A 27,849-nucleotide genomic window follows, 5' to 3' on the forward strand; every position below is an offset into this window, starting at 1 on the left:
CTAATGTTAGTTAGCAAGTACAGCTGTGGCTGACACCTGACAGATCCATTGTTGACACGCACATTGTTGCAAATTGTACATACATATACGTGTTCTGGGTCTGTTGTTCCTCACAGTGAAAAGCGGGGACATTTCCAGGGACAGCCCCAGCCGGGGACAGGCCCCCAAAAACGGGGACTGTCCCCAGACACCGGGGACGTCTGATCATCTTATCGTAGGGCTGTGTTGTCTTTGGTTTTGATCCGGACAATACCCTACTGTTTGGTTTGGCTTTATATATCTCTCGTGAATCACACATAAAAACAACTTCACACCCACATCATTGGGTCGTGAGCAAATAACTTCTGAATATAATTGGGCCACAGACACACACTACACACACATTCCTATATTTGCAGTTAAAAGATGTCAGATAATGTACAAGCGACTATGCATGTGTCCTAGGTTAGGATTCCTAATCATAACCATGTTTCGATCAGTAAAGTGCTTTTTTCATTTGTATTAGTTTCCAAGAACAGTCCCTTCATGTGAAACGTTGCAAATAATTTGATTTGAACACATTTACAAATCTGGACCTATTGGACTAAATTGGTGATTTTCATCTTTTCACTGCCTTGTAAACTGTTTGTCTAATGTGTGTAAAATAAGGTAAAATGAATAAAGAGGAATGCAGGAATGCAAAACTCAATGAGTCAGTTCTTTGGCTTGCATGTGTTTTCTACGTGCAAGCAAAGTTTGATACTTGCATAGGCCTAATTGATGGCTCTATCAACACAACATCACAAATCCAAATTGGGATCATTTAAATGTTTTTCTGTGTTTTATATTTCACAATGATCACACATCCTACACATGAGAGTTATTGTCAATGCCAGGTGCCAGTTAGAGTTTAATGAAGTTGAATTTGGTATCCTCAGCCAGGCCACGAGCAGCAGCCCTCCCATCTGTCACCTTGATTGCCTGGCATGGCCGAGTCTCTGGGGTGTCCGCTGCCACTCAAACCGACCCCCATTTCCCCTTCCCCCCAGTCAGACCACATGCGTAGAGCCCAGATGGTGGGCACGTTGGCTTATCATAAGTCTTTATCTCCGAGCAGGAGGAGCACAACCATTAGGAGTACACAACCCATTCCCCTTAGGTGACTTAGCCTATCCACACACACACGCAGCAAGCTGTGCTTCTTCATACACACCAACACCGCCCATGCTCTCTGTCTCACACACACATACACACTCATACACACGCGCACACACAGCAAGCTGTTGTTCCTTGTTCCCAGATACACAGGACTCGCAAAAGCTGACCGCCAACTGCTTCTGCAAGGAAGATGATTCACACATGATCAACTATATTTGCATAAAGGCGGCATTAAGATATTCATATAAATATCATACCAGCTGCCCATTGGCCTAATTAAAGGACAGCTCTACGCAAAGTATTTGCAATATAAGTCACAGTGAAGTCTTAATTATTTGAGTTGACAAGTATTAAACCTAAAAATTAATCTCTATTAATGATAATAAACAGACTTTTGACAAAATAACCTAGAGAAACAAAAAGCAGGAGAGCATCTTCTTGATGAGTATTTCACCAGTAAAGACTGCACTTTTTCTTTCCAGTGACACACTGGAATTGTACATATAGTAAAATATATAGTAAATGACTCAAGGCCCCAATTGTCATTTTACATTTCTAAGATAATGGGGAATCATTGGTCATGGAGTCATGGTTGTATAATGTAGATCTGAACCTAGCCAGTGACAAATACGTTTGTCCGATTTTCCCCAGACAATTGTTTTCATAGTTCTTTAATTATAAAACCCTTGTCAGTGGTCTATAAAAAAAAAACTGAGCCAATGACTTGGCTTCAACTGGGCAGGCTTGCACGGTCTTGTGGCTGGGCACACATGCATGATGTAGTTGGGTATGGCCACACATGGAGAGCCCAGCTGGGTATGGGAGCCTGGCCATATGGGCTAGGACTTGTAGTCTTTCTTGTTTCTGACTGTAGGCACCCCGACAGATGAATGCAGGCATGGGTGACTTTCAAGTAGCATTGTCCATCTGTATAACCAATATATATGAACATAGCCTGAAAGGTGACTCACTAGTTTGATTAGCAGTTATGTTCACAATTTTGAATATGAACTTTACAGGTCATCTTCAACCTCAGATTGTGTCAACTTCCTGCAGTTTACCCACAGCTTCCTGTCATGGCCGATGACAACGTTTTTAGTGGTTAAAGCCATTTTCCATCTTCTTCCCCTAATTGGGATCAAACACTCAAATGTTCAGTCTTAATGTACCTTCTATGATGAATTGAGAAATATGTATAATGAGAGACCCTATATATTATGAAACTAAGGAGCCATTTTGTTCATAGGGATAATTACCTCAGCTAATGACTTAAATTACTGAACATCTGGGTGGATGGAACAGCACAAGATCAGCACATTTTTCCTAGTTATTATACTGTAGAAAAACACTTAGTGTGCACTCTTCTCCTAAAACTCTTAGCTTTTTGTGGTCCCTCCCCTCCGTTTATGTAATAGAGCTATAATAACCCCAGTCTTTCATTGTTTGTTACAAGCACTGACGTGTATCACTGTATGGTGAGTGCACTTGCCAATGAGGATGCAAGACCGAAACTCATTGAGGTCACTCCCTAGTCCTGCAGCACACTATCAAACGATTGGTGAGGAGGAGTTTATAAACATATTGGATATCAACATTGTTTTTTTTCCATAGTTTTTTTTTGTAGTTCTAATTTGTAGTATTCAATCTAAGTTAATTGTGTCAATGCCAGCAGTGCTCATTCAAAAATGTGGAAAGCACTTGACTTGTAGAATTGCATTCTATTTAGCGTGGCCGTAGCAACCCCGTGTGGCCTCCCTCACCCCCTACCTCGCCTGTCCCTAAAAACCCTGAGGTGGATTGTGTGTTGCTAAGATACAGCTTTCATGAGGTGCTGACTGTTGGTGTAATTAAATTGGGTAAATAATGTGTCTAACTGGTTTGTAACGATGCTTTCTATAAAGTTAATGTTTGGATCAACACTGCCACCTTCTGTCTTTTTTCCATGTACTGCATACAGTACATTTCAATGCATAGGAGTTTGTCTCATGGATATGTGCAAGGTTTGTGCAATAGCAATTTAAGTGAAATCAAATTATGTCAAGATTATGTCACAGAATTATTATTTTCCTCAAAATGAAATAAATAAATCATTGATTGAATGAATGATAATTGCCTGCATAACAACTGGACACATTCTGTCAATGTAACGCTGCTTCCACAAAGCTCTGGCTGTATTACCAGAAATAGCAGTGGTGGCCATTTTTATTGTTTCCACTGGATAGATGGGGTGGGCTGAATGGAGTGTGTCTATTGTTGTAAGATGAACAAAAAGCTGGAGCTGTAGGGATGATGACCGTGGATGGATTCCAACATGAGCCTCCATTGATACTGCAGTAGTTGGTTCCTTGAATTTGTATGAATTATTTTCCAAAAACAAACTCAAACCTCAAGTTTCAAACCACAAGTTTCTCTCTATACACATATTAATGGAGTTGTTGTCTCTTTGTTTTACAAAACAGAAATTGAAAAAAAAAAATCTCAATGCTGTCATAACGGTAACAAAACCTGACATTACAACAATGCAACAGCAAGTCCGTAAAAAAGGCCCCTTAGCCGGGTTTCACAATTGCATAATCCTGATGATCTCCTTTCTAGGGCCCCACTGGTCTCATGTGTGGGAGGTCTGGACGCATGCCAAGCCCGTAAGAACCAGAGGACTGGAGAGAGAACGCATTCAGGAGACAAGTTTACCACAAGGCCTTTTTGTAATGTCCAGAAGACCAGACTTTCTGTTACTGTCAACATTTTGGGGGATTTTAAGCAGAGCTGATCATATTGTGGATTCATGAGACGCCAGTGGCTTTGGTTAACTTTTGCAACCGTGTGTCTTAAAACATAATTTCATGCTTCTGTTCGTACACAGTGGGAACAGTCCAAACTCTGAAAACTGGAATGGCAAAGCATTCTCAAAGCATTTATAAAATCCAGTGTCATAGCTTAAACACATTTTTGGGAAGGTGAATGAACCCCTCTACCTTTCCCAAATGTATAAAACACTTTAAAAAAGAAATCTCTGATATATTGCGACTTTTAATATTCATTTAATTATTTTATGCAACTCTTGGGAATAGTGATAACATAAGACAACACAGCATTCATATACACAATGGCTCATTTACATAGACAAGACTTAAGCATTCCTTGAGATGTGCACACTCACATACCTCGTGCTCCCACTGTTTAGAGATCAAGCTCAAAAGGTTAAAATATAAATACAACTAAATGTGCAATAATAATCAGGAAAGATATTTCATTTAGATGGGGTGTGGTATTACAAAACATGGTTTGATTGGGACCCAAGTCAAATAAAATGGACAAAACTCTTGACCTCAAAAGAATGTATGTAGTTCATTAATAAAAAGTACTGTATGTCAAGTAAGAAGTACACAAATATGTTTAGTAAATCACAAATTTGAGGAAAGCAGATAGAAGCTTGTGCTAAGCTAGAATGATAATCATCTTGTTGCCAGGAATGGTTAGTGTAAGCTAGGACAGTCAGTAAGGATAAAGGGCACAGATCTGGAAAAACACAAACACATTTTTTTTCCTCACTGACAGGCAATAACAACTTTGAGAAATACTCTTTTGGCAAAAATGGAACTTTCTTTAATGTGGCAGTCTGAGAACTTTTTAAAGGATCAGCTGATCTTGACAGACAACCTGCCATGCAAAGATAGATTATGAGCTCAACAGCAAACACAATGGCAATTCACACGCTGTAACATGCATTGATGGCAAAATTGTCTAGGCATGATGTTGTATAGTTGATCCCCTGAATTGTTAATCTAATACATTTACCACCCTACATCCTTAACAAAGAACGATAGTATTTAGTATTGTATATGTGCAAAATACATTTCAATTCAGATTTTTTTTGTTATGATCCAATTGAGAATAATTTTCAGTCAAGGTTTTAAGCTTAGTCTGTGTATCTGAAACGACACATAGTGGTCAATAAACAAGATGAAAGAATCATCAAAGAAAACACACTTGTACATACAGCTCACCCTCCTTCCTTAGGTTTCAACCTCTTACAGTTGTGTCTTACAATTTGGAACACATATCCACAAGTTCCCCAATTGTGACTGCTAAGTATATTTCCAATCAGCATACATTTCCAACATATAATGTTTAACTAGAAATTGTTCCCCATGTTTTGGGGAAAAAAACTATGTGTTAAAATACCTATAGTATTATTTCTGCTGATTAATATTGGAATTACACCCTTCAAAGAGTGCATTTGCAACCTAAATGTAGCACTGAATGTGACATCCTTATGTTGTTCTTTTCTGTTTAATACTAAACAACCCATCAACCAATGCAGTGTCAGAAGAAAGTATATGTTGCGATGCCACATTAACTTACTGGGTATCTTTTTCATAAAACAATTATCTGTAAACAATTTTTCAATCCCCAGAAATAAGTTAAAGTCGTGAAAGACCTGTATTTGAGCAGTAGTTGATTAGAACTGTAAAGGTTGATCTATTGATGATATTGGTTGACTACAGTACATCAAGCTCACTCCAAAATATATGACACCACAGTTTTTGACCTAAGTCTTTCACCTTGGAACACTCCACACGATAGAGGCTTGTGGGTCAAATGTCAGAACATAAGCAGCAGAAGGAGTCATAGAAGGGTTTTTAGGCCTTTGTAAACACACTGAAACTAAAGGCACAGCTAACTGGATACATGATTGACTACTTCATGTTCTAGATAAAGAGTTAAGAGGGGAAAAAAAGGCCCTTGACCCAAACACACTAAAAGATCCTTTAAGAAAAATGGTAAACACTGTTTATAGCAAAATTTGGGCTCCAATAGATCCAGTAACAATATCCCGGTATAAGCTCCTCACAATAAGACATTTTGGTTTAAAGAAAGATAGACCTGTTGACCTGCTGCATGTGTAGAAAGAAAACTTCTAGTTCACTCTTAGAAAAAACATATGTTTATGAATCGATCCATTTCAGAAGCCAGTCCTTTCCAACCATCTCTCTTCAACGTTGTGATGCAGAGAGGGAGTGCGTTCTATGAAAGTCTGTGTGTGTGTGTGTGTGTGTGTGTGTGGGGGGGGGGGGGGGGGTACGTACACGCGTCACCTACACTCTTTCAGATAATTTTTTGTCACACAAAACGCATTTGGCTGTCGAGCTCTCTGGTTGTGCCAGCTGTAAGACAGATTCTGTCCAAGTGTCTCAGAAGGAAATAGGACATCCTCTGGCCTGGGAGGGTCACCAGTAGAAGGAGCGGGAGAGAAAGTTGGCTGCCGTGCCTAGCCAGCCCACGCCATCTTGCCCAGTACCCACCCGAGTCACTGCCTTGTCTGGGTCCTGGGATGGGCTCTCCTCCTCTGGGAGATAGTCTGGAAGATCCTCATTATGCTCCACCTCCACAGAACCTTCCTCTGGGAATGGGATCAACACCTGGCAACAGATAACAATCAAATCAGCATTCCAAGAACCATGCACATTTCCAGATCTACTAATATTTGGATGGTGGCACAACCAGTACTCTATGGAAGAGGAGGCAAACACTAACATTCACTCAGTTAAATAAGGAGGAACATTCAGAAATAATGCATACCAACCTCATCCCCACTCTCTCCTTTAACAACTCGTTGAGCTTTCATCACATTGGTCAAAGCAATAGCTGATGCTAGAGCCTATAGAAGTTAATCACAGTTTAGTTTAAAGTCACAAACTGTTTATGTTATACTGTGTAGCTCAACAGCCATGTACTGTAGATTTTATTACATTGAATTTGTACTTTCCTACACAGTGACATCAAATGATATTCCATCATGCAACGCAAAAATATTTGAAGCATGCCAAGTGACTCACCTCTGCCTTGAGGTCGGAGCGGATTCGGACAATGCACCTCTTCACAGCCATTTGAAAGGTGAAGCTGATGACCCCACGAATCTTCAGCAAGGCTTCTTCACACAGACTCCTCCGGCTCTGAGGGAGTGATAATAGATAGTTCTTGAATGGTAGAGAGCAATCAGTGTGGATACTGTTCAACCACACTTGTAAGACAAAAATTTAACATTTTGAACACTCTTAGCAGGTTTTTACAGTATTTTATGGAAAACAAAGATGTTTACCCTCTAAGCTTTCATTGGGGTCAGGTAACTGATATTGAGACATTCTAAAATGTTTAGAAATCAAGCATCTTTTTGAAAAAAAAAAAAAAAACTACTACTAAACTATCCTTAAAAAAGGTACAAATGTTGATATCGGGTTAGTGACACATTTGACACATTTCTCAAACAAACTCACAGAGTCATCCAGACCATCTATGTGCAGGACCACAGTTTTGGCCCGTTTGTTAGTGGAGCCTAGGAAAAACTGGGCTTTGCGTCTGCAGGTGGCAGCCTCCTCTGCCTGCTCGGAGTCTGAACTGCTAGAGGCCTGCAAGAGCTCGTAGATCTCAGAGGCCAGCAGTTTGGTTTCTCCTGGGGTGGTTGTTCTGAAAGAGACCCAAGAAAATGGGGGATTTAGTTATCAAAAATAGGTCACACATGTAAAAGACTTTCATTACAGCATACTTCTGTGTATAACTAGTGATATTTGGAAGGGAGACCACAATACTAAAATTGTTGTAGGGAGTACATTGAGTAAGCCACTGACTTTTGCATGACGTTCTGTAGACTTAACATCATCCCCAGCTCGTCCTTCATTTTTTCCCTGTTGGCACGGCATTCGGCTAGGTAGCGCACAGCCTGACAACAGGACAAGTTAGCTCATGTAGTAGATCATGTTTATGTGCTCAGAAAACACAACAAAGCAGAAGATAATCAGTGCATCTTAAGTAATATATGCTCTCATCTGTTCTGATCTAAAATAAAATCCAGCTGCAGAATACAACAAACCTCAACCTCAAAAGTTCAATATTAGTTCAAATGAGCATTTTCAGTCCCACAGCAAGAGTAGGCACTGAAATTGAGGTTTTGAACAGATGGAGTTAGATGCCTGAGCGGTCAGGGAATCGGGCTATTAATCAGAAGGTTGCCGGTTCGATTCCAGGCCGTCGAAATTTCGTTGTGTCCTTGGGTAAAGGCTGTTCACTCTAAATGCCTTGGGGGAGCTCATATCACTGGATAAGAGCGTCTGCTAAATTAATAAATGTCGCAGATATTGAATGACGGCCTTACCAAAAGGGCAGAGTACACAACTTGGGGGTTGGGGTGATCCAGAAAAAGTATAAGTCCTGGTAAGCAACCTTGGTCCTGAACGATGGCCCTTCTGTTCAGGGGATCCGCAGCGAGATCCCTAAGCTGGTTCACCACAGCCAAGGCATCTGGCTCCCCGCTCATGCTGCTTCTTCTTACTAGACACCCATGCACGCCTGAAATGACTGGACGAGACGCACTGTTAGATGGGAGATCCGCCAAACGATGATAACATGTTGTCTGCTTTGAATTAGCTAGCTAGGTTAATGGAGCATTGTGTGTTGTAAGTCACGGTTTGCCTGCCAGCTGGTGTCAGCAAAAGCCTGCAGTCGACAGGGTATCCTTGATTGGATAGTTGAGATTTAATTGTTAGCTAGAAAGCCAATTAATTGAAAGGTTAAGTGCTAGTCAAGTACATCTGTGTGACTTCTTAGGAAAGTGTTTATATCGTATTTGCAAGCATTTACTGTGCAGTGAGCTGGTGTTAAAGCCAGTGTGACTAGTGCTAGCTCTAAAAGCCTACCTACCGTTAGCAAGCTAGGCTACCTGCCGTACAGAAAGAAGCACTCCCGTGTTGTTACAACGTCCAGAATATGAAGAAAATCCTAGCCACGTAACAACATGTATGGAGGCATAAGCCTTTATTTTTCCTAATAAAATCTAAGTGACGATGCTTCACAGGCTAGCAAGCTAGCCTGACAGCTCTGGTTTGTATCGGTTCTTCCTGGTCCACGAGAATGTAGCAACCCTGTAGTATGCATGTCTCTCATTGGATACTGAAGTACAGCCTCACGTCACTAACCATTCAGTGTGCGTTTTGCATGAGTTAAAGGCCGACGCAAGTTAAAGGCCGACGCCCTTCACAGTGCAAGGCACTTTGCACAGAGATCGTCAACATACCATTTCTCCAAGATTCGTCCCGATAGGTTGGCTGGTACAGTATCCGGATTATGTTCAGACCAAGCACATTCATAGATAGCCATATTTTTGAAACTAACTGGAATACACAATCAAAGGAATTTATCTAGAGTAGGTATTGATTATGAACTAATACCTCTGGTATTCAAACAGACAATACTAAAGCAACTCATGTGACAACATTTTATTAATGAAAATGTAACTGCAACTGGCATGTATCAAAATATCAATTTAGCAAATCTTCCCCCTAAAAAAACAATAACTTGCCACGCAAGATTCTACCCTCCAAAATGAGTTACATCAAATTGGTAAACAGTTATATTAAAGAAATGTCCAGAAAATACACATTTGCCATTATATGAAAAGCACCAAGTTCGTTTTATATTATGAAAGTCCAAATAGACACAATAGTGTCTAGACTACAGAAACAAAACCACAAATTAGATATGGAATGTTTGAATTACTGTCTATTAATGAAAAAAAACGATCAGTTTTTTTAAACTGAGGGCAAACAGTTGAACAATGCATTGGGAGACAACAGTCCTTTCATCAAATAGAAAAAAAGGGTTTGGTCACTGAGTTTCGTGCATAGCTTAAAGGCATTTGTTGCAGTCATTATGTGTCTTTAATTTTGTGTCATTCTGAAACGGGCTCAATTCTCTCATTTTACAACCTTGTGGTATGTCATGTTCCAATACGTCTCCTCATAGCAAATAAATTGTTGTATTTTTGGGACTTAACCCTTGTGTTCTCCTCGGGTCATTCTGACCCATCAGTCATTGTGACCCACCGTCGTTTGCGACAACTTTACCGCATACAAAAACAAAGTGAAGCATTTTCTTTTAACCGTTGAGCTGTGTCAGACCCCCCACATTGCGAAGGTTAAAAGAAAATTATTTTTATTTGCTTTTGTATTGGGTAAAATTGGGTAAACACAACGATGGTTCGTTATGAACCTTTTGGTCATGTGACCCGAAGGCAGCACAAGGGTTAAGTTTTTCCACCAAAAGCACCCAAACCCCCCTAAAGAAAAATACAATTGTGGGCCCCATTCATACTGTTAAACTGAAAAACATTTTGGCCATCTGCTACTAATATGAAAAAGTGGTTTTTCAAGTGTTAAACGGCTGGTAAGGCCACATATGCCACCTTATCCCTCTTACGAAACAATATAATTTGTAGGCTTGGTTTAAATCACCAACTTCATACAACCTATCATTATAAAACAGTTTTCATACCATATTCAATATAAACTTTGCTGTCACATTTCACAGTGCAAGGAGCATGGACTAAGGGCAGTCCTTCAATGGTATTTGGTGTGTTGATCTGTGATCCAGATGTTTGTTCAGTAAGTACAAATATTTCAAGTGGTTATTACACTTACAGTATGTGCTTCTTTCTTTCGTTATTATTATTCTTTTTTTTAACAGAACCAATGTTTCATTTGTAAAATACAACACAACATTTGTGCTTGTAAACAGTTCAGAGGCAGCAGTTGATGTGGGCTTTTCACTCAATGAGTCATATGATGAGGAAGATGGACACACTTTCATTAAGCTGCTCATATGCCTGTGTCACTAGGCTGTTATGACTTTAGCAATGACAATGTATTAACATTGTTATAAACAGTCAAATGTTTCAAGGTAATCAGTAATAGTTTTATAATTTACATAACTTGTACACTTGAATTTGTACAGTGGAATCACTTTTCTTAAAATGATTTACCCTGTTGACTTTTCTAATACTGTGTAATAATTAAATGCTAAAACAGTATTGCTACTAAGGACATAACAGCACTTCCACAGATACAGAGCACCCGTTAAGTGTTATCAGGAAGATTAAGTCTCGAATGCAGCACCTCACATAGGCTTGTCTGAAAAAATGAACCTCTCTAAGCACAAGGCTTCTCTTACCATACTCTTCTCACACAAAGCACTAAAATATTTCTTTAGCAAATGGCACTTTAATCAGAAGATCTTTTTTTATTGTTTCGTATGAAAATATTCCCTTCCATTTATAAAAAGTGTGGCGTGTTAAATTAGTAATGCCAATACGGAGCTACAGAAAAAATAAATACATTATAAACTTAAAACAAAAATACAGCAGAAGCAACATGAGGTATCTACGTATTACTCCACGTTAAAGAAAAAATAAATTAAGTTAAATTAGGTGAAAAAATAAAGAATCAGTGGTATACCTAGAGGAGAGGGAGCGTGTTGGCTGAGGTGGACATGGTGGGTTGAGTAATGTTACAGTCTGAAATCGATTCCCCTGTGCCCTTGTGCCTTCACACCTCCTTTGGCACTGCCGGGCACTTTTGGTGTGTCACAAGTCTTTGCTTCCCTGAGGTAATACTTTGGAGTGACTGTCCTTAGGGGCAGGAGTGGGGCCAGGGGCTAGTTTATCAGAGGAGTCCTCTGGCGGAGACCCTTTCCAGCCTGCCTTGTTCAGGCTCAGGTGGTCCAACATGGTCTGGGAGAGGGGCGTGTCAGAGAAACGAGCCCACTCCCTGAACAGAGGCTCTACTACGTACGTGATGAAACCTGCATGAGAGGAAATGATCAGTTATTCTCAGGAACCTTCATTCTGGCTAAGTTTGTTTTAGCCATGTTTCATCTAGACTTTATTATACCCCTAAGGTCAGTCTTACCAATTTGTATGTTGGCCACTGAGTTGGATTGTCGATCACAGAGTGGGGTCACTTCAAGATTATGTTTCCTTTCGATATCTCCTGATGACAAGATGAATCAGGTAGGTGGTTCTCAGTGAAACAAATACACATATACACTGATACTTAGACAATTTCAACATACAATGAACAACACGTAGGTAGGGTGTGTTACCTTGGTGGAAGAACTCCTCTGTAACCTTTTCGCTCCACAGTTTACAGAGTTTCCATGGTCGGCAGGGGTTACAGATATCTGCACACTTCATGGCCATCTTTAGATTACATGAATACACAAAATAAACTAAGGAAAAGGAAACAAATCTCTCTCCTTATATATTATGCATAATATACATATACTGTATTTTGCCAGCGTCCTGTACAGTATTACTTTCACACTTTTTCACACTGTAAGATTACAGTTAAGATAGTATTCTCTTTCTTTATCCTCTAAAATATGTTATTCATCTGTTCTGTACATAGGCTAGCTCACCTGGAGAATAAAGTGCCGGTACCATGGGTCTCCAAGACAGAGTTCTCCCTTGTCCAAATGAGTCCGGAACTCAGACAAATACTTATTCTGGCGGCTGATGTCTGTGGCCAGGATTATAGATCCAAGTCGCTGCTCCATGTTCATTCTACAAGACACCATGAAAAAACCACATTAAATAGTTACTCAAGAAATAATACTGACAGTCGTAGATTGCTGCATGAAACATCACTTAGGTAATACGACAATGTAAGCAATCCTTTAAGATAGAAAACAGATCAAAGAGTGTCAGGGATGTGTTAGGATGTGGTGGATGTGAATTGGCTTACCTGTCTTCTGCAGGGAGGTGGGAGAGCAGGGCCGACTCTCTGAGTAGTGCCACTGCAGACTTCCAGTGGTGGTTCTCCAGAACAGATGTGTTCTGTAATACCATAGAAAGAACCTCAAACTGTTTGACAAATAATGTGCTTTTGAATAGCTCCCAATTCTAAATCCTTACATGATTTGTTAAATACGTTAACATGTTTACATTGATTTGACTGACGTTCACCAAAGGAAGTTTGTGGGACCCTTACCTTGTACAGTGCAGCGAGGTAATGATCTGTTTTAATAAGAAAAGGCTGGTTGACACCTGGATGGTCCAGATCATGGGTGGCAGCAGCCACTAAGCCCAACAGTATGTCACAGGAAGTGAGTGTCTTGGCAAGCTGTGCACACGCCCACAGACAGACATTGAAGAAGACATGCATTACATAGATAGAGTTGTCACAAAAGCATCCCTTAAGAACGATATCATCCTTTGTACTACTATTTCTCATCTATAAGCCTAATAATTGTTCTAATCAGATGAACTCTTAAAAAAAAGAATCTCTCACCTTGGGCTCTTGTAGGTAACAGTACATTGCCTGAGTCACGTCAGCAGCATGGACTGCATTATGGTAGGGATTCTGGCTACGGTAATCCTCTTGGATCATGACTATGGATACAGTTACAACACAACAATGTTAAAATATGTATATTTCATTTTCAAAGCGATATACACTGTGATAAGATATATATTTGGGTGAGAAACTTAGAAGGCTGTGCTTTAAGGTGACCAGTATTTAAGACTTTTTACAGGATTTGTGTGAATCCACTACTTCAAAGTGACTCCATACCTAAAAATTGTCTCAGCTTAACCATGTCCAACTGGAAGAGCTCAATCAAGCCATACTGGTTAAATAAGTGAAATGTTAGGTTGACGAGGCTGTTCCCTGTAAGAAAAGAAACCACAAGATAAGCTTATATGTCTAACAGTAAGGCCAGAGTTTGCAAGCATAAGAGACCATGAATACATTATTTAACCATTGTAGAAGCTGACTCAAAGTTAAATTTATAATCACATGGCCACCTCACATCACCCCAAATTCCTTCTGCTGTACAATTCTGAACAGTTAGTTTGCCTGATGTGTTGATTGCTTTACTGCAGCTGAGCATATACTACACTAGAATCAAGCTGGGATCACATTCTTGGTGAACGAGGTGCGCTAACCCACCTCTCTGTCATTTCATTGGTGCTGACCCTCGTAGATCACCCACGTAAATGGTGCATCAGTATAATACTATTAATGTATTAGGTGTGACTACTTTATTGCCATTAATAAAATGTATTTTTTCATTTTCCAAAATAGAAAATAACGATACTGTAGGTTGTTGCTAATTAACAGACATGCATCTACAATTTTCTAACAGCAGAGGGCAATAAAACATTCTTCCTAAACTCCTTACCATTTGTCAGTCTGTCAAACAAAAAAATATCAAAGTTCCAGGTCCCAACCTTATTTAGCATACACTGAAAAACAAGAATTTACATCATTTTACAAAACAACAATGCAAGCCCATATACACAAACACAAAAGCAAGTGTAATTGTTAATTGAATGTTTTGCATACATAGCAGTGGATGTCAATGTACAGCCCCACCACACACAAACCTTGGCTTGACCTAAGTAGTCATCATCAAGGATGGAAAGAGGGTTGAGGGCTGGGAGACCCCGGAAGAACCGTGAAGAGTGGAGGTACCTCTGGAAGCTCTGTAACCTGCGGACTTTCCTGGCAGACACAGGCTCCGCAGAATCAGGTGGAGCTGTAGCAGATAGATACAAAGTTCTATTACTGAAACATTCAAATCAAATCAGTGGCAGCTAACAAGCTAGCTAACTTAGCTAGCTAGGTCCTGCGAGCTATCCCCACCACATATAACATTATTAACCTATCTTATTTAGTACATACTCATAGCCATTAAATGTATGGCTCATAACCAACCTTTTATATTATGTTCCATTAGGCATAATGTATTTCAACTATATTGTGCAACTTTGCATGTAGCAACTGTTAGACTAGGACTTGGAAACAGTAAAAAGAACAAAGCAAGCATTTTTACTGTTGGGCTTGCAGAGTTCTAGAATACTAAGATATTCAAATACTGTTCTATAGAAACAGAATTCTTATCAGTTCTACAGAATGTGTCTGAATTTACCTACAGTATACAAGATCTAGGCTACACTACAAACCTTCTTTCATTCAGGGCCCAAGACAATTATAATGCGATCATTATAATGTGATCATCTTTTTTCAGCAAAGTACTGAAGCTGAAGTTTGAAAACCACTGAGCTATCTAACACGGAAAAAATACATAATTATAATTAAATTGCAACTCAGACCAACAAGAATACTGGTAGGATTGTTGGATGATTAACAGTACCTGGAAAACATACAACAGATGCATTTGTAATTACTGTGACTTTTGTTTGCGAAGTGTGAGAACCACGGTGATTCGAACAGCAACTTCAATAACAATAACTGTACCATTAGAGGACCAACATAGAAGGTGAGCCTGCCATGGCCACCAAGCCAATCACTTCTGTGAGTGTTTGCAAGGTACGTATGGTAAGTATGTGTGTGTGTGTGTGTGTGTATGTATAAGCAAAAAAGGGAGTCTTTGTTAGTGTGTGTGTCAGTCGTGCTGCTGACACAGCACCCTGTACCCTGCCAGCTGGCAAACCACCAATCTGAGACCTGTATTGTCAATGGCAGAATACAAAGCTTAAAATAGCCTCTTGCGGCAAAGCAACATTCTGGAAAACTCCAAAATTACAGTCAGACAAGGAAACACCAACACTGAGCTGCTGTAGTTTTTGTTCACAGTCCATATATTTCCTTGAAATGTCACCTTTAATTATTTAATAATTTAAATACATTTGGCAAAAGTCTTATTTTAATTGTACATCTGAATTTAGATTATTACATACAGTAAATGGGGCAAGAACTGCTGACCCTGTTTTTTGCCATTAGGACATCTGTCCAAACCAATTACAAACAGAATATTGATTTGTGGAAAAGTCAGCACAGACATATCACTAGGACAACCAGCTGGACAGCTTCCTACCTAACAATTTGTTTAATTGATAGAGGGGCATAACAATCTTTACTCATAGGCAAACATGTTGCTGGGAAATCAGACTTGATGCCATCCTGACAATTCTCATTTCACTTAAATTGAACAGAAACATGTTTAAGATTTGGCTAATCTAGCTCCCAATATAAAGAAAGCTATATGATTCCTAAAACAGACATCAGCATCACAGCTATTGCTTACCATCTGTGTGTAAGGGTTAACCTATTTTTAGAATTTGGTTCCATATTTTGTTGGGGGATGTTAACAGCACATTTTAATTTAAAGTTTAAGTTTTAAAAGGGGGGGGGGGAATAAAACAGTTGTATTTGCATGGTTATCGTATTAAACAAGTGTTAACCTTCATACTTACAGTGCAAAGTTCGGAAGTCGACATATGTGTTAGGATTAGAACCTCGTCTCTCTAGTTCGACAAACCCGGCCTGGTGACTGACTCTCACATCTCCTAGAGGCAATTGGGAAGAAGGGAAGAAAAGAAGAAGAAAAAAATATCCTCAAGGTACTGGCAATAATAAGGGGTTTTGTCCAGTGAGGCATCTGCGTAGAGAAGAGGGACACAGCTGGACAGGAAGGAGTTTGTATAGCAGTGCCAAGTGTCCATTAGTATTCACACATTGCTAGCTCTGATGACTAATGATAAAGAACCATGGGCATTTCTGTTCAGACAAGATTAAATCACATTCATTGGTTACACTAGACAAGAGATTATAGGCAGGACTGGGGTCAAGTATGTTTCAATGTAATAAATTAAGAATGTAAATAATTGAAGAAGTTCTTAAAATGTAGATTTACATTACATGTGTCTCTTTGGAAAATAATTTATTTAAATAATATACAAGAATATGCTTGCATTTTAATTTAAATTAACTTATGCTAAGAAAGAATGTTCCTCAACCCTGATTGTATCATGTAAACATCACAAGGCTGATGGACTTAACAGAGGTACATGAAATGCACACTAAGGCATTGGTTGTCTAACGCATGGAGCCCAGCCCTGCAATGATGATTGACCACAGTCCTGCCCATTAATAAATAATAGCATTAACAGGTGAAACAAGTACGGAAAGAAAACACATTTTTGACTACACTATTCATTATACTTCTTATAATTATCAATTATTATTATTATTAGTATTATTATTAGTAGTATTATTGTAGATCTAGAGATTTTTACTTGTCAATAATCAAGTTACTTACAAGTCACCTGCAATCTTGAGAAGACACAACAATCGGTTAGTGTTAGGGTTACATTGGACAATTATGCTACTTTAGACCACACAGGAAGATAGTCAAAAACCGAGTGTTACCCAGGTGAATGTCCCACGCACCTAGCATGCGGATGTAGAGAGCCGTCTGATCTTCACTGTCGTAGGAGATTGCCCCTCGTCTCTAAAAAGACATGACAACAGACATTGTCACAACAAAATAGATTCTTAAACTTTCAGCAAATTTTCTGAAATTAAACATGTCCAGATATACTTTGGATAGGGAGGATAACCAGACCCTGACGGCATATGAAAGTATATGAGTAAAAAGGTCAAAATAAGGTTGCCCTGAGTGGGGACAATAAAAACAGTTTACTATTTATAAAGTTCTTCATGAATTGTGCTGTGATCCTGAGTTAACAAAAAGCTTGCTGCACACAAAAGAATATGCAGCAATAATTTGGACCATTCACATACAAGAAAAGAATATCCTGTCCCGCCCAAGTCTCAGTGCGTTCAGTGTGCCACTATGAACATGCACCCATGGTGCTTCATTGTAGTGCTTCATGCCCTACTTTAACCAGACAGTATCTTCTGTGTGCATTTGCGTGTGTGTGAACCACACAGGACAGAAGAGTTAGAGAGAGCCCAGTCAGCGAACCTCATCTCTACTGCTCCCTCTCGGATATTAGTGGCTCTGCTCCAGAGATGCATTCAGATGGCTTGCTGGGGTGTCCCCAGATGGCATTACATTGAAACGGGTGACGTCAATACCCCTAACCAATTTGCATAATTGATATTCCCTCTTCCAGCCAAACCCTATCCACATAGGTCACACTACTGAATACAAAGGTCATTAAACATTTATGGTCTTTGGTTTCACACCATCTTTTAGTGAAAGATATCGTCAACTTAAAACAGGCTCTCTTAATAGTTATTTTTGCAATATGTGGTCAGATTTCCAAACAGGATACTAGCCATCACCATCTGTAAGCATTACAAAAGGAAAGAACATGCTAAACATAATGGAAATCACACATTACAAAACTACTGGTGCAGACTACGCAGGATATTTGGATGGGACAATCCTGGTCTATATATAAAATCTTGTTATTCTTGTGATATTCAAACTGAAAGTAGGATATCGTTGAGTGGATCACTAAAGTTGAATTTGGAATGAGAGGTTCAACAAGCAGGTGTCTGTATTCTGAGCAGTGTCAACATAGAATTGGCCATATAGTGTACAATGTTTTTATATAATGCAAACTTTTGATTTAATAGAGCCTATTCTTTTTTTCATTTGGGTATAGAATGGAATAATAAACAAGACAGTCTATGGAAATATTTACAACAGGTATCATTGATATAACCCTTAAAGCCCTGATGAGACTCAGATTTGAGAATATCTCTGCTATTTACAGGTTTGCACATACACAAGGCTTATGTGTCCTTACACATCCTTAATGCTTTGGACAGGATGACTTTCAACACATATTGGACAGTTGGAGGAGTAGCAAACGTGAATGTGTGTGATTTTGCTGGTCCACAACAGTTTTTGTTACCCTTTCAAGTTCATGTTTTGAGATTAAATGAAGATCATGTAGTAGTTCTTGAAAGGGTGTTTGTAAAACATTTGGTTTATAAGTTGATTATCCAATTTAAATAACAGCAAAATGTCAAAATCACTTTCCCTTTATCTGAGAGTGCCCTTGGAAATAGTTCACAGATTTACTAGACTCACAATACACAAGTTGCACACTGACACAACTTAAACACACTAAACATGAGCTTGAAGACAGTGTTTTGAGAACCAACAAGGATTGTGTTTACTCCAATCCATTTGTGTTTATAGCTATGGAGCTAAATCAGGTTCTTTGAGAGACAAGAACCGTTAGACAGCCAACCTTGCTGTGCCCATATGTGCTTCACACCAGTAACTGGCATCTCCCTCACATGGTGCCAACTATGCAGGCCACGACAGGCCCAGCGTGTGCGTCACAACCGGATTGCCTTGCTGCACTCGTGAAAACACTGTGGCGTCTGCCAGGCTGGGGAGAACATATGCCACCATCTTTCATGCCATGCGCTCATGCTCAGATGTTTGACATTACATTCTACATACAGAAGTCGACATGTGCAACTGCTCCTTGCTTTCCTCGTTAAAAGAAAATCACTGCATTTCACAAAGCCTCAGTTTACGTCATGTGCCCACGTCATTGACATACACGTAGTCAGACTTTTTTTTACGATTTCAAAATGTCAAAAACATAAAAGTCAGAACAGTTATTGGGGTGTAGACACAGTGGTTTAAAAAGTTAAAGTTAAACATGCGTAAGCATTTATTTTTTACTGATCAGATATCTCGAGGTCTTTGTAACTTTCTAGTACAAAATAGTACTAGCAGGCGATATAGTAATAGTACAAAGTGATTTGTGCTAACTTTACAACTCAATTTACCAACAGTAGTTAAAAATGTTTGCTCTCTTGTAGGGTCCCAGGACTGTTCTTCCTATTCTTCCCACAGTTCAGTTTGAGCTAATGAAGAGACACTGCTGGGCTTGTGGGAAAACGTTGGCCCAGAGAGAGAGAGACGGTGAGATATCTAATTAACAGCAACAGGATTGGGTTTCAGCTAAACTGACCAGAGGGAAATCACTGAAAACACATGGAGTATTGAGGACCAGTCAAATGTCACCCCTCACTTCATTTTCCACTACAATGTACTGTAGACAATGGCTGCTCAATCATTTTAGACAAAGGGCTTGTGGGGTATTATTGAAACCAAAATGCATTCCCAAGACACTGAAATAGCAGGAGGCACTGTAACATTTTGGTCAAATTGTCAGTGAAATTCTCTTGTCCGAGGCTGTTCTGTTTTAAATTCAATACCAATGTTCCGCAAATGTATTTATTAACTTGTGAATACGCTAGTCACTGACTAATTGAGAAGCGATCGCATGTTAAACTAAACACGCACACACCTCTTTGTTCTAACTGCTTTCAACAGATAGGCCCAGAAGTTAAATCTTGACTTAAGACATCTTTCTCAAAGTCTAACCAATTTAAAGCAGATTTACAAATTATGTGAAAATAACCTACCTTTTGGAAAATCCACCGGGTCAGAATCATAATCAAGGACCAGATTAGTACAATTCCCATTGGGCCGCCTGGCCAAGGATTTTGAGTCCCTTTCCCCGCTTGTACATGCGTGTGAGTGTGTGTGTGCAAATTTGTGTGTGTGGAGCTTGAACGTAGGGGTGCAGACCCTTGTGAATATCCGGAGACCGACAAAGGACAGCTCAAGGCCCGGGCAGGGGCAGTAAGCAGAGCCTTGGGCAGCAGCTGTCTTCGCTCCCGGCACTATCACCTGACCGGCCACTACGGGGACTAGGCTAACTACCAAACGGACTGAAAGACTGACAGACTGACTGTATAAGGGGACAGGCGCCAGGCCACCCCCCCAGCTGCCTGCAGCAGCAAGCACTGGTGGTGCAAGCGGCGTCGCAATCTTGCACTAGCTCCGTCCCCTCTCTCTCGCCTGAGCCACCAGTATCTGTGTAGCAACGGCCAAACACACCTCATAAACACTCGGACACAGACACTCGGGGGGAGGTTGGTGGTGGGGAGTGTAGGGGCACACATTACTGCACTTCAATGTCACGTTACTCATGTTGTAGCAGGTTTTGACACGTCAGAAAGGTCAGCCGTAGAAGTCTTGCCTCTTAAGCATGTCCTGTTATTCAGACTGGGCCATACCTGTAAAGTCACCCACAGCCTTGTATTACTTTGTCGACATCAGCCCTACAATTAAAAAGGCTGAATTGTACTGCCATTATTTTTTCATACATATTCTTTAAAGGTGATTAGAAGAACGACTCATCTATGATAATGTCTCTCTTCAGAATAATTACACAATAAGGATAGCACTCTCATTGTAGTTTCTGAGTCGCTGTTGTTCTACCATACAATTAATATCATTTGAAAAAACGAATCTGTTAGCTATTTGACACATTTTTTAAAGCCAGTTAATGTACCATATAATAGAACTTAGTGAAAGCTGAACTAGAGGAGGGAACAGCGTGCATGGAGATGAAAGGGAAGGCTTCTCAAGAAAGATACTGTTGAAGAAGCAATCCTGTCTGAGAAGTAGCCTTGAACAAACCCTCCACAGAAAAGTGAAGGGTTAGATATGCCCTTGCCTTGCAAAGGCCCAGACTAAATTAGACCCCCCCACCCCCCTCCACCATCCCCACGCTACGTCGACATCCCAGCTGATAAGTGTGGTAAACCGGATGCCAGAAATAGAGCCATCACAAGGCCAGTTATATGACTGCACAAAAGAGCATCAGGGCTGTGAAGACACATTCTTACACAGATTCAAAAAACGTTAAAAAATAAATTCATTATTTGCGTAACTTAATATTCGAGGGCCATGGTTTTAATTGTAACTTATATTATTGTACTGACCTCAATAGGCCTTTGTATGTTACCATCTTCAAAAATATGTGGCATTGTTGGTACAGTCTGGCTGTGGCCTTCTTAGACTTGTACCTGAATCTGTAGAATAGGTTCAAATCTGATTCATGCTCACGCTCAAAAACAGCCTGTTCAAAAAATCTTGTACAATGTAAACATAACAAAACACTGACAATTTCCAAACTTTAAATCAGTGGTTAGTATCATTCATTTAAACCAGTGCAGTGCCCGTTGGTAATGAATGCTAGTTATTTCTTATTTCTCATAACTTATTTTTCATGAGATCCATGGCTCCATCACTTAGCAATATGGCAGCAAAATTATGTATTTTGTCGCAAACCCGCTCATCCAAACAGCTTCACACTCGAACCTGCATGACATTGGGCCCTCAGCAGTACACATGCCATATTTCAACTTCATACAGTGCCCGGTTCTCAAGATAATCAAGCCACAGATAGACACACACAGATTCCTGCCTTTATGATGTCCATTCAAGAAAAAAATAGTCAGGACTGTGCCTTTAAACACAAAGCTTGGGAAACTGTTGTGGTCCGTCCAGCCAAGTTCCTGCAAAGACAGCTATGCAAACATTCCTTTCCAAATCTAACAGGACACTTGGGATGTTTTTCTTGGTCAGTCCCTTTACTTGGCTATCATGGTCAAATGCACCATAGGGCAGGGATTTGACACAATTTCCCTGTGCAATAAATCACTGATAAGCTGACTAATAATGATGAATACACAGTCACAATAACCAATGACCTCATCAAATGTTAAGTATGATAAAACAAGCCAACACCTCAATGATGATGGTGTTATGTCTCAAAGGTTAGCAGTGAGTCTTGTGCTAACAATTTACTTTGCAGCACAGAGTATGATGGGGGGGTAAACAACAGCTTGGCATGTGAAATCAGTGCATGTTGACTTCTTCAAAGAAAGAGTCTGAGTCAACTCTCACTAATGCTGTGGTGTGGTATACGTGATGATCTAGCTCACTAACTCAAAATGTCATGTTTCTGAGAACACAAAAGTGTAAACCCTAGATAATAAAATAAAAGGACACACAAGGAACATTTAAACACACATGACAGTTGTATTTGTTTTTCCAGCTCAGTGTGATTGTAATGGTTGTGTAACATTGAACGACCGTCACATGTTCATTTGTTTATCGGTGCATCTTCTGTTATGGCAGCACTGTAAACACTGCGAGGGAAGCTATTGGCTCCTTCAAAGTATATTTTTCCAAACTTGACATACAGATAGAAAGTTAATGAAAAACTGGTTCCTCGCACTAGAGTAGCCTGTACATACAGTATGTGTTTATACTCAAGGTAAATTGTAGTGATGGCATTTTTCACCTCAGAGTTTTGAGAAAAGCTTTTAAAAGTAGGATATAAAATATGTAAATAAGATTCGAATACTGTAACATAACTCAGTCAAACTGTAATTTGGTACAAAAGTCAAATGTAGTACTTTGTCCTTCATTATGAGTCATTTTTGATACAAAACTAAATTAAAATATTAAACTTCATTACAGTAAATTTATGGATAAACTGGGACAAAAAAAAATAATAATATATATATATATATATATATAAATTAATATAAATTAATATATATATATATATATATATATATTATGCGGCGGCCATTTGACCGGCCGTTCGGAAAATCTCCCGACTCTCCCGATGGCCAGTCCGACCCTGGTTGCAGCAGCCTAAGGCTTTTATTTTGACGCCTGTAAAATGTATCTTTCCATGTAAAATATCATGCAAATCTCAACAGTGTGCAAACAAAGGTGGCTCATATTCTGTATACAAATTCTGCAGCAATATCAGCTACATTTAACCAGATATCTTATCTAGCTATGCTGCCTATATTGTATACATATGTAGGCCTACTTTGAAGCGTTCCCTGAATTTGTGGCAAATCAGTGGATCCTGAAAACATGTTTTTTTGTTTGTATGTATGGTGGTATTGAAACCAAAATCCACTTTTACTTTGTTTAATCACATTTTAGGTCCCCAAACCTCAATTTAAGGCTACTTGTATTGTAGTAAATAATATGTCAAGTAAACATAGTAGCTGTTGTAGAAGATGAAACATTAATATAAATAAACACTCAGATTTGTTTTGTTTTAGACTTTTAGGCTAATTACAACATTCTGAACGTAATTTGCCAGTTGGAAATTGGATAACCTTTACATCTGTTCTTAGAGCTAGACAAAAGATGTGTATGAACATGTGTCTATAGACTTCTGCACATATATGTAGATTATGTAGAATGACTTGTCTACACAGTATTAACAACCACATTCTACCCACATTTTCAGGGATCTCCACCTTCATTTAATATGGGTAAATAACTCCTTGTTGGACACAAGGCTGCACCCACAATGCATTGACTGTGAACAAATCAAACAATGTTGTGGTTTCATTGTAACCGACCAGGGGCATTGGCTTACCAGTCTCAACAGCTCCCTACATGCGTCACATTGCCAGGCTGAGTGGCCCCTACGTCATTTGGCAATCCCATTTCATAAACTGACAGCATTCATTATTTTCCCACCATCACCATCCTTTACAATTTTATGATTATGGTATGCCATGTCATCTTCGGCTTCTAATGACGCTATAGAAGGGTGAGAAGGTCTATTAAATATTACATATTTATTCATATATTTTCTTCAACACCTTGAAATAATGTTTTAAAGAAACAGTGCCTTCCTCAGCAAGAATATTTTGGATTAAAGTGATCTGGACAACTAACCATTGCCATTAATTGTTCAAATGGAAGACTCACTGGATATGTTTTATATTTTGATACCAAAAAAAATATTTTGTGAACTTCTAATGGAACTCTTAAGTTTACATAAGGTCAATTTAAGGTTATTTCCCTTCAAAAGATTGACACAAACCACCCTGTAGGCTGACATTACTTAACAAATCACAGACCAGATCTACAGCAGGTCGTAACGGGCTGCTTCACTTGTGTAGTTAACCCTCTCTGGTTCTTCTGCAGACAGCAGAAGCCTAGCCAAGCTGAATAAGGACAACGTAGGACAGCCTGTGTCCACATAACGCATGCTGTCTCTAAATGCAGGTGGGACAAGGGCTAAAACTGTTTCAATGTGCTTCAGAAATTCAAAGCTCCCCCGTGAATTGTAGCATTGCACAGAGAAAAGCAGAAGGAGTATCTGCACATTCCTAAGGGTGGGCTTTGTAGTAAATCCCACTTCAGCTTGTGGACTGAATGCTATGACCCTCGAATGGACCTATAGGCACGGCTCATAAAAACAATTAACGATGTAGAAGAAATGTAAACAGAATAACAAGGTTTTATGAAGTCAGCCCATACCCATGTTAGCATTATCACATAGGCCAAGTCAGCAGTGGGGGTTAAGTATGAGGTGAGGCATCAAAATGATATCAGCTTCATAAAAATGGCAATAGCTCTCATTGGCACATGGCTCCAGGTAAACATAGGTCTACAACAACTGACATTGTCTGAAATATACTTGTAATAAATCATAAATGCTATATTTTCTGGAACAAATGTAAATAAAAGACTAAAGGCACCGTATGCTTTGTTTGGACAGTCAAAAGGAAACAAACCACATACTGTACAACCCATGGGGCTTGGTTGGCCCTTGAGGCTGTCGAACCTCCTGCCCAGCAACAAGGCAGGTTTTCACAACCCTGGACATCAAAATCAAGCCACAAAACATTGTCATTCTTACCAAATAGAGCGTGTGTGTGACACACTGCAGCAACCTAATTTCAATAACAGGAAACATGCTAAGAAATATTTATATTGTTTTGATGCTGACTAATACAAGCAACTATGCTAGTTTACAAAGCCATCCGAAGGCTTTCACAATTTTTAACCATAAGTTAGACATATGGTAAATCCCCAAACACCTCAAAATGACATGGATTGAAAACAAAGGGGTCAAACACAGTCACATAACTCTGTAGCCTGCATCAGGTCAATGGCTTAGGTATCTGAATGCGCTGTAACTCATATCCTGATTATAATCATACAGCTGATGACAGGCCTGGGCTCAGGCTACAGCAAATGACACAGACCTCCAATATGTAGGCCACCACTTCTACATGGATGAGCCAGGACCTAGGACTGGTATATCAACGAATGATTGATGACATCATACCACAGAATCCTGGCTAAACTCAAGAGCATGTCATTTGCAAAGATTTATTGTGAACAATGATTATACAATTTCAAACTGTCGATAAAGTAAATAACTGCTCTCTCTAGAATACTTTATAACAGACACGGTACATAGTAGCCTACAGCACATAACATGACCTATATGTTTTAATTTCACATCACATTAGGCTATAACCAATGGGACAGTCAAGAGCACTTTGTGATAAGCTGTTTATGCATAGTCCAATCAGCTTTGTGGGACTCTATCACAGATAAGGATTTAAAATATCCTTACAATTAATTGAGTGTTCAATTCAAGGTTAAATGGAAGGTATATTTAAAAGCAATTAGTAGTGTTGTGTAACTATTGTGAACATTTGCTACGCACACCATGTTCATTATGGGATATACAAGTACTATAAAAGCATGAGAGTTCAGCTATAGGTTCTGAACACCCAAAACTGCTCAGAATGTCTGCTTTGTATGAATCTGTATGGGTTTTCCAGACGGCTCTCTTACCTTTGACAGCGGTCTTGGAGAAGGTCCCCCAAAAAGAGATGAGCTGGAGCTGAAGCTGATGGCTCCCCTTCGACTGAGAACATGTTTAGGAACCGGCCTGTCTAGAGGCAAAACCGGTAACTGATAACATACTGCCATTGAACAACGTTCAACGCTGAGTCCAGCTGTAATGCTAAAGTAACATAAAATCAAACTGAAACGATGGAATGTGACACAACTACAAATGTGTCAATTCCACCCACGTCAGTCTTCCGATGGACTGATGCATCAAATATTAGAACAGTAGTAATCTTCATATAGATAGAGGTTGGTCTCTTTTCTGCTGCATCAAACTTGCACGAAACGAAGCAGCTTCTCCAATCTTTTGTTCCGTGAAGTCAGTATTTCATCCATCTGGGGTTTTCACCATTTGCCCCCTTTTGAACTCAAATCCGGGCTTGAAAGCGGAAAGGCCTCTCTCTGCTTGGTATCTCAGTAATAAATAGCTTCCTCATATTAAAAATCCTTGCTTTATGGAGACAGTAGCCGACCTCCGACAAAAGCAAACACAATCAAATGAAAACGATTCGGAGACACAAACAGGCTATCTAAGTAAGAATAGGTACATCAAAACAAAAGTATTGTTAAACTAAAAGTTAATTCGACCCATTTTGCTTGTAACAATTACAAGCCTTCTTGAAGCGTAAGAGGAGACAACAATATCAAAATGCATTCAGCCCGTCTGCCGACCCCTCATTGCTTGCATAAATTACCGTGGCGCTCACCCTCAGAGAAACAGAGCGGGTATTGTGAGGATTTTACATGACCATTAACTTGGAGACAACTATGCAAATATTTACTAAATAAACGAAAGTACAACCCAAACGATCAAAAAGGCTACAACGGTCACCGGAGTTCATGCATTTCCTTTCACTGCTAACCCCAGCCTCTTCCCCAAACCGCCTACCACCAGAGATGGAGCTGTTTACAATCTGATGCGTACTATCTGTAGCGTCCAATAGACTCGGATATGTGATGAGACAACGTGTATGATTGGTTAAGAACAAAGGGTATGTAAAATACATAGATGTCTATTGGCTACATTGCAAAAAAAGTAATCGGGGCAGTTTTTTAATGAACATCTGCATGGGTAAACCAATGATTTTTGTTGTATTCAGTTTGAACTGAATGTGAATGAGTAAATATAATAATTTAAACTTGTTTAAGCAGTCAAAATATTTACTTGAATCAGAGAAGGTATGAACAAAAGAAAGAAAGATTACGATAATGCAGTTTATTGGCTTGGTAAATGTTGTCCATTCAATACTATGAGTACTTTAATTAAAGCCTTACATACAGCATTTTGACTGAAGCACGTTTGGTCTTCAAGCCTATGTGTTCTAATTATCTATTAGTTGTTAGAAGTTGTTACTGAGGGTCTAGTAAGAATTCTTAGATACATTTTCTCTAGCTTAATGCTCAAGGAAAATTAAGCAGCAGGATGGTAATGAACTGTAGGCTGAATCAACAGCAGAAGGGGATGTGGATGCTTCTCTTTTTGAGCATTTCTCATATCACGCAATCATTGTGTGGATGAGGACATACAATATACTCATATCACAATGTATTTGCCTAGTGCTGTTGCTTTACCATGGATGATCAAAC

General features: G+C 39.4%; 2 protein-coding genes across 8 annotated transcripts; both read right to left on the minus strand.

The window, feature by feature from the left end:
* Positions 1–4,162: 4,162 nt before the first annotated feature.
* LOC146271579 (armadillo repeat-containing protein 1-like) lies at positions 4,163–9,049 on the minus strand. 2 transcript variants are annotated; one of them, XM_084707336.1, is made up of 7 exons: positions 8,836–9,049; positions 8,291–8,493; positions 7,767–7,858; positions 7,416–7,605; positions 6,978–7,094; positions 6,725–6,799; positions 4,163–6,560 (listed from the first exon to the last, which is right to left on the minus strand). In XM_084707336.1, exons 2-7 carry the CDS (start codon positions 8,450–8,452, stop codon positions 6,369–6,371), a joined length of 828 nt encoding a protein of 275 aa, XP_084563462.1. In that variant the 5' UTR covers positions 8,453–8,493; positions 8,836–9,049; the 3' UTR covers positions 4,163–6,368. The 2 variants fall into 2 exon arrangements, with proteins under 2 accessions (XP_084563462.1, XP_084563463.1); XM_084707337.1 differs by having other exon boundaries at positions 8,291–8,507.
* Positions 9,050–9,395: 346 nt separating this feature from the next.
* On the minus strand, positions 9,396–27,142 carry LOC146271580 (high affinity 3',5'-cyclic-AMP phosphodiesterase 7A-like). 6 transcript variants are annotated; one of them, XM_084707328.1, is made up of 13 exons: positions 26,206–27,142; positions 17,142–17,223; positions 16,187–16,276; positions 14,354–14,505; positions 14,149–14,212; positions 13,539–13,634; positions 13,257–13,357; positions 12,957–13,088; positions 12,711–12,802; positions 12,385–12,529; positions 12,070–12,166; positions 11,877–11,957; positions 9,396–11,769 (listed from the first exon to the last, which is right to left on the minus strand). In XM_084707328.1, the coding sequence occupies exons 1-13, from the start codon at positions 26,341–26,343 to the stop codon at positions 11,552–11,554; spliced, it is 1,488 nt and encodes a 495-aa protein (XP_084563454.1). In that variant the 5' UTR covers positions 26,344–27,142; the 3' UTR covers positions 9,396–11,551. The 6 variants fall into 6 exon arrangements, with proteins under 6 accessions (XP_084563454.1, XP_084563453.1, XP_084563455.1 ...); XM_084707327.1 differs by having other exon boundaries at positions 16,187–16,279; XM_084707329.1 differs by having other exon boundaries at positions 17,163–17,223; positions 26,206–27,141.
* Between the last annotated feature and the right edge of the window lie 707 nt (positions 27,143–27,849).

Source organism: Hypomesus nipponensis, chromosome 10 (assembly GCF_054491055.1).
Source record: "Hypomesus nipponensis isolate SF chromosome 10, ASM5449105v1, whole genome shotgun sequence".
Taxonomy (NCBI): domain Eukaryota; kingdom Metazoa; phylum Chordata; class Actinopteri; order Osmeriformes; family Osmeridae; genus Hypomesus; species Hypomesus nipponensis.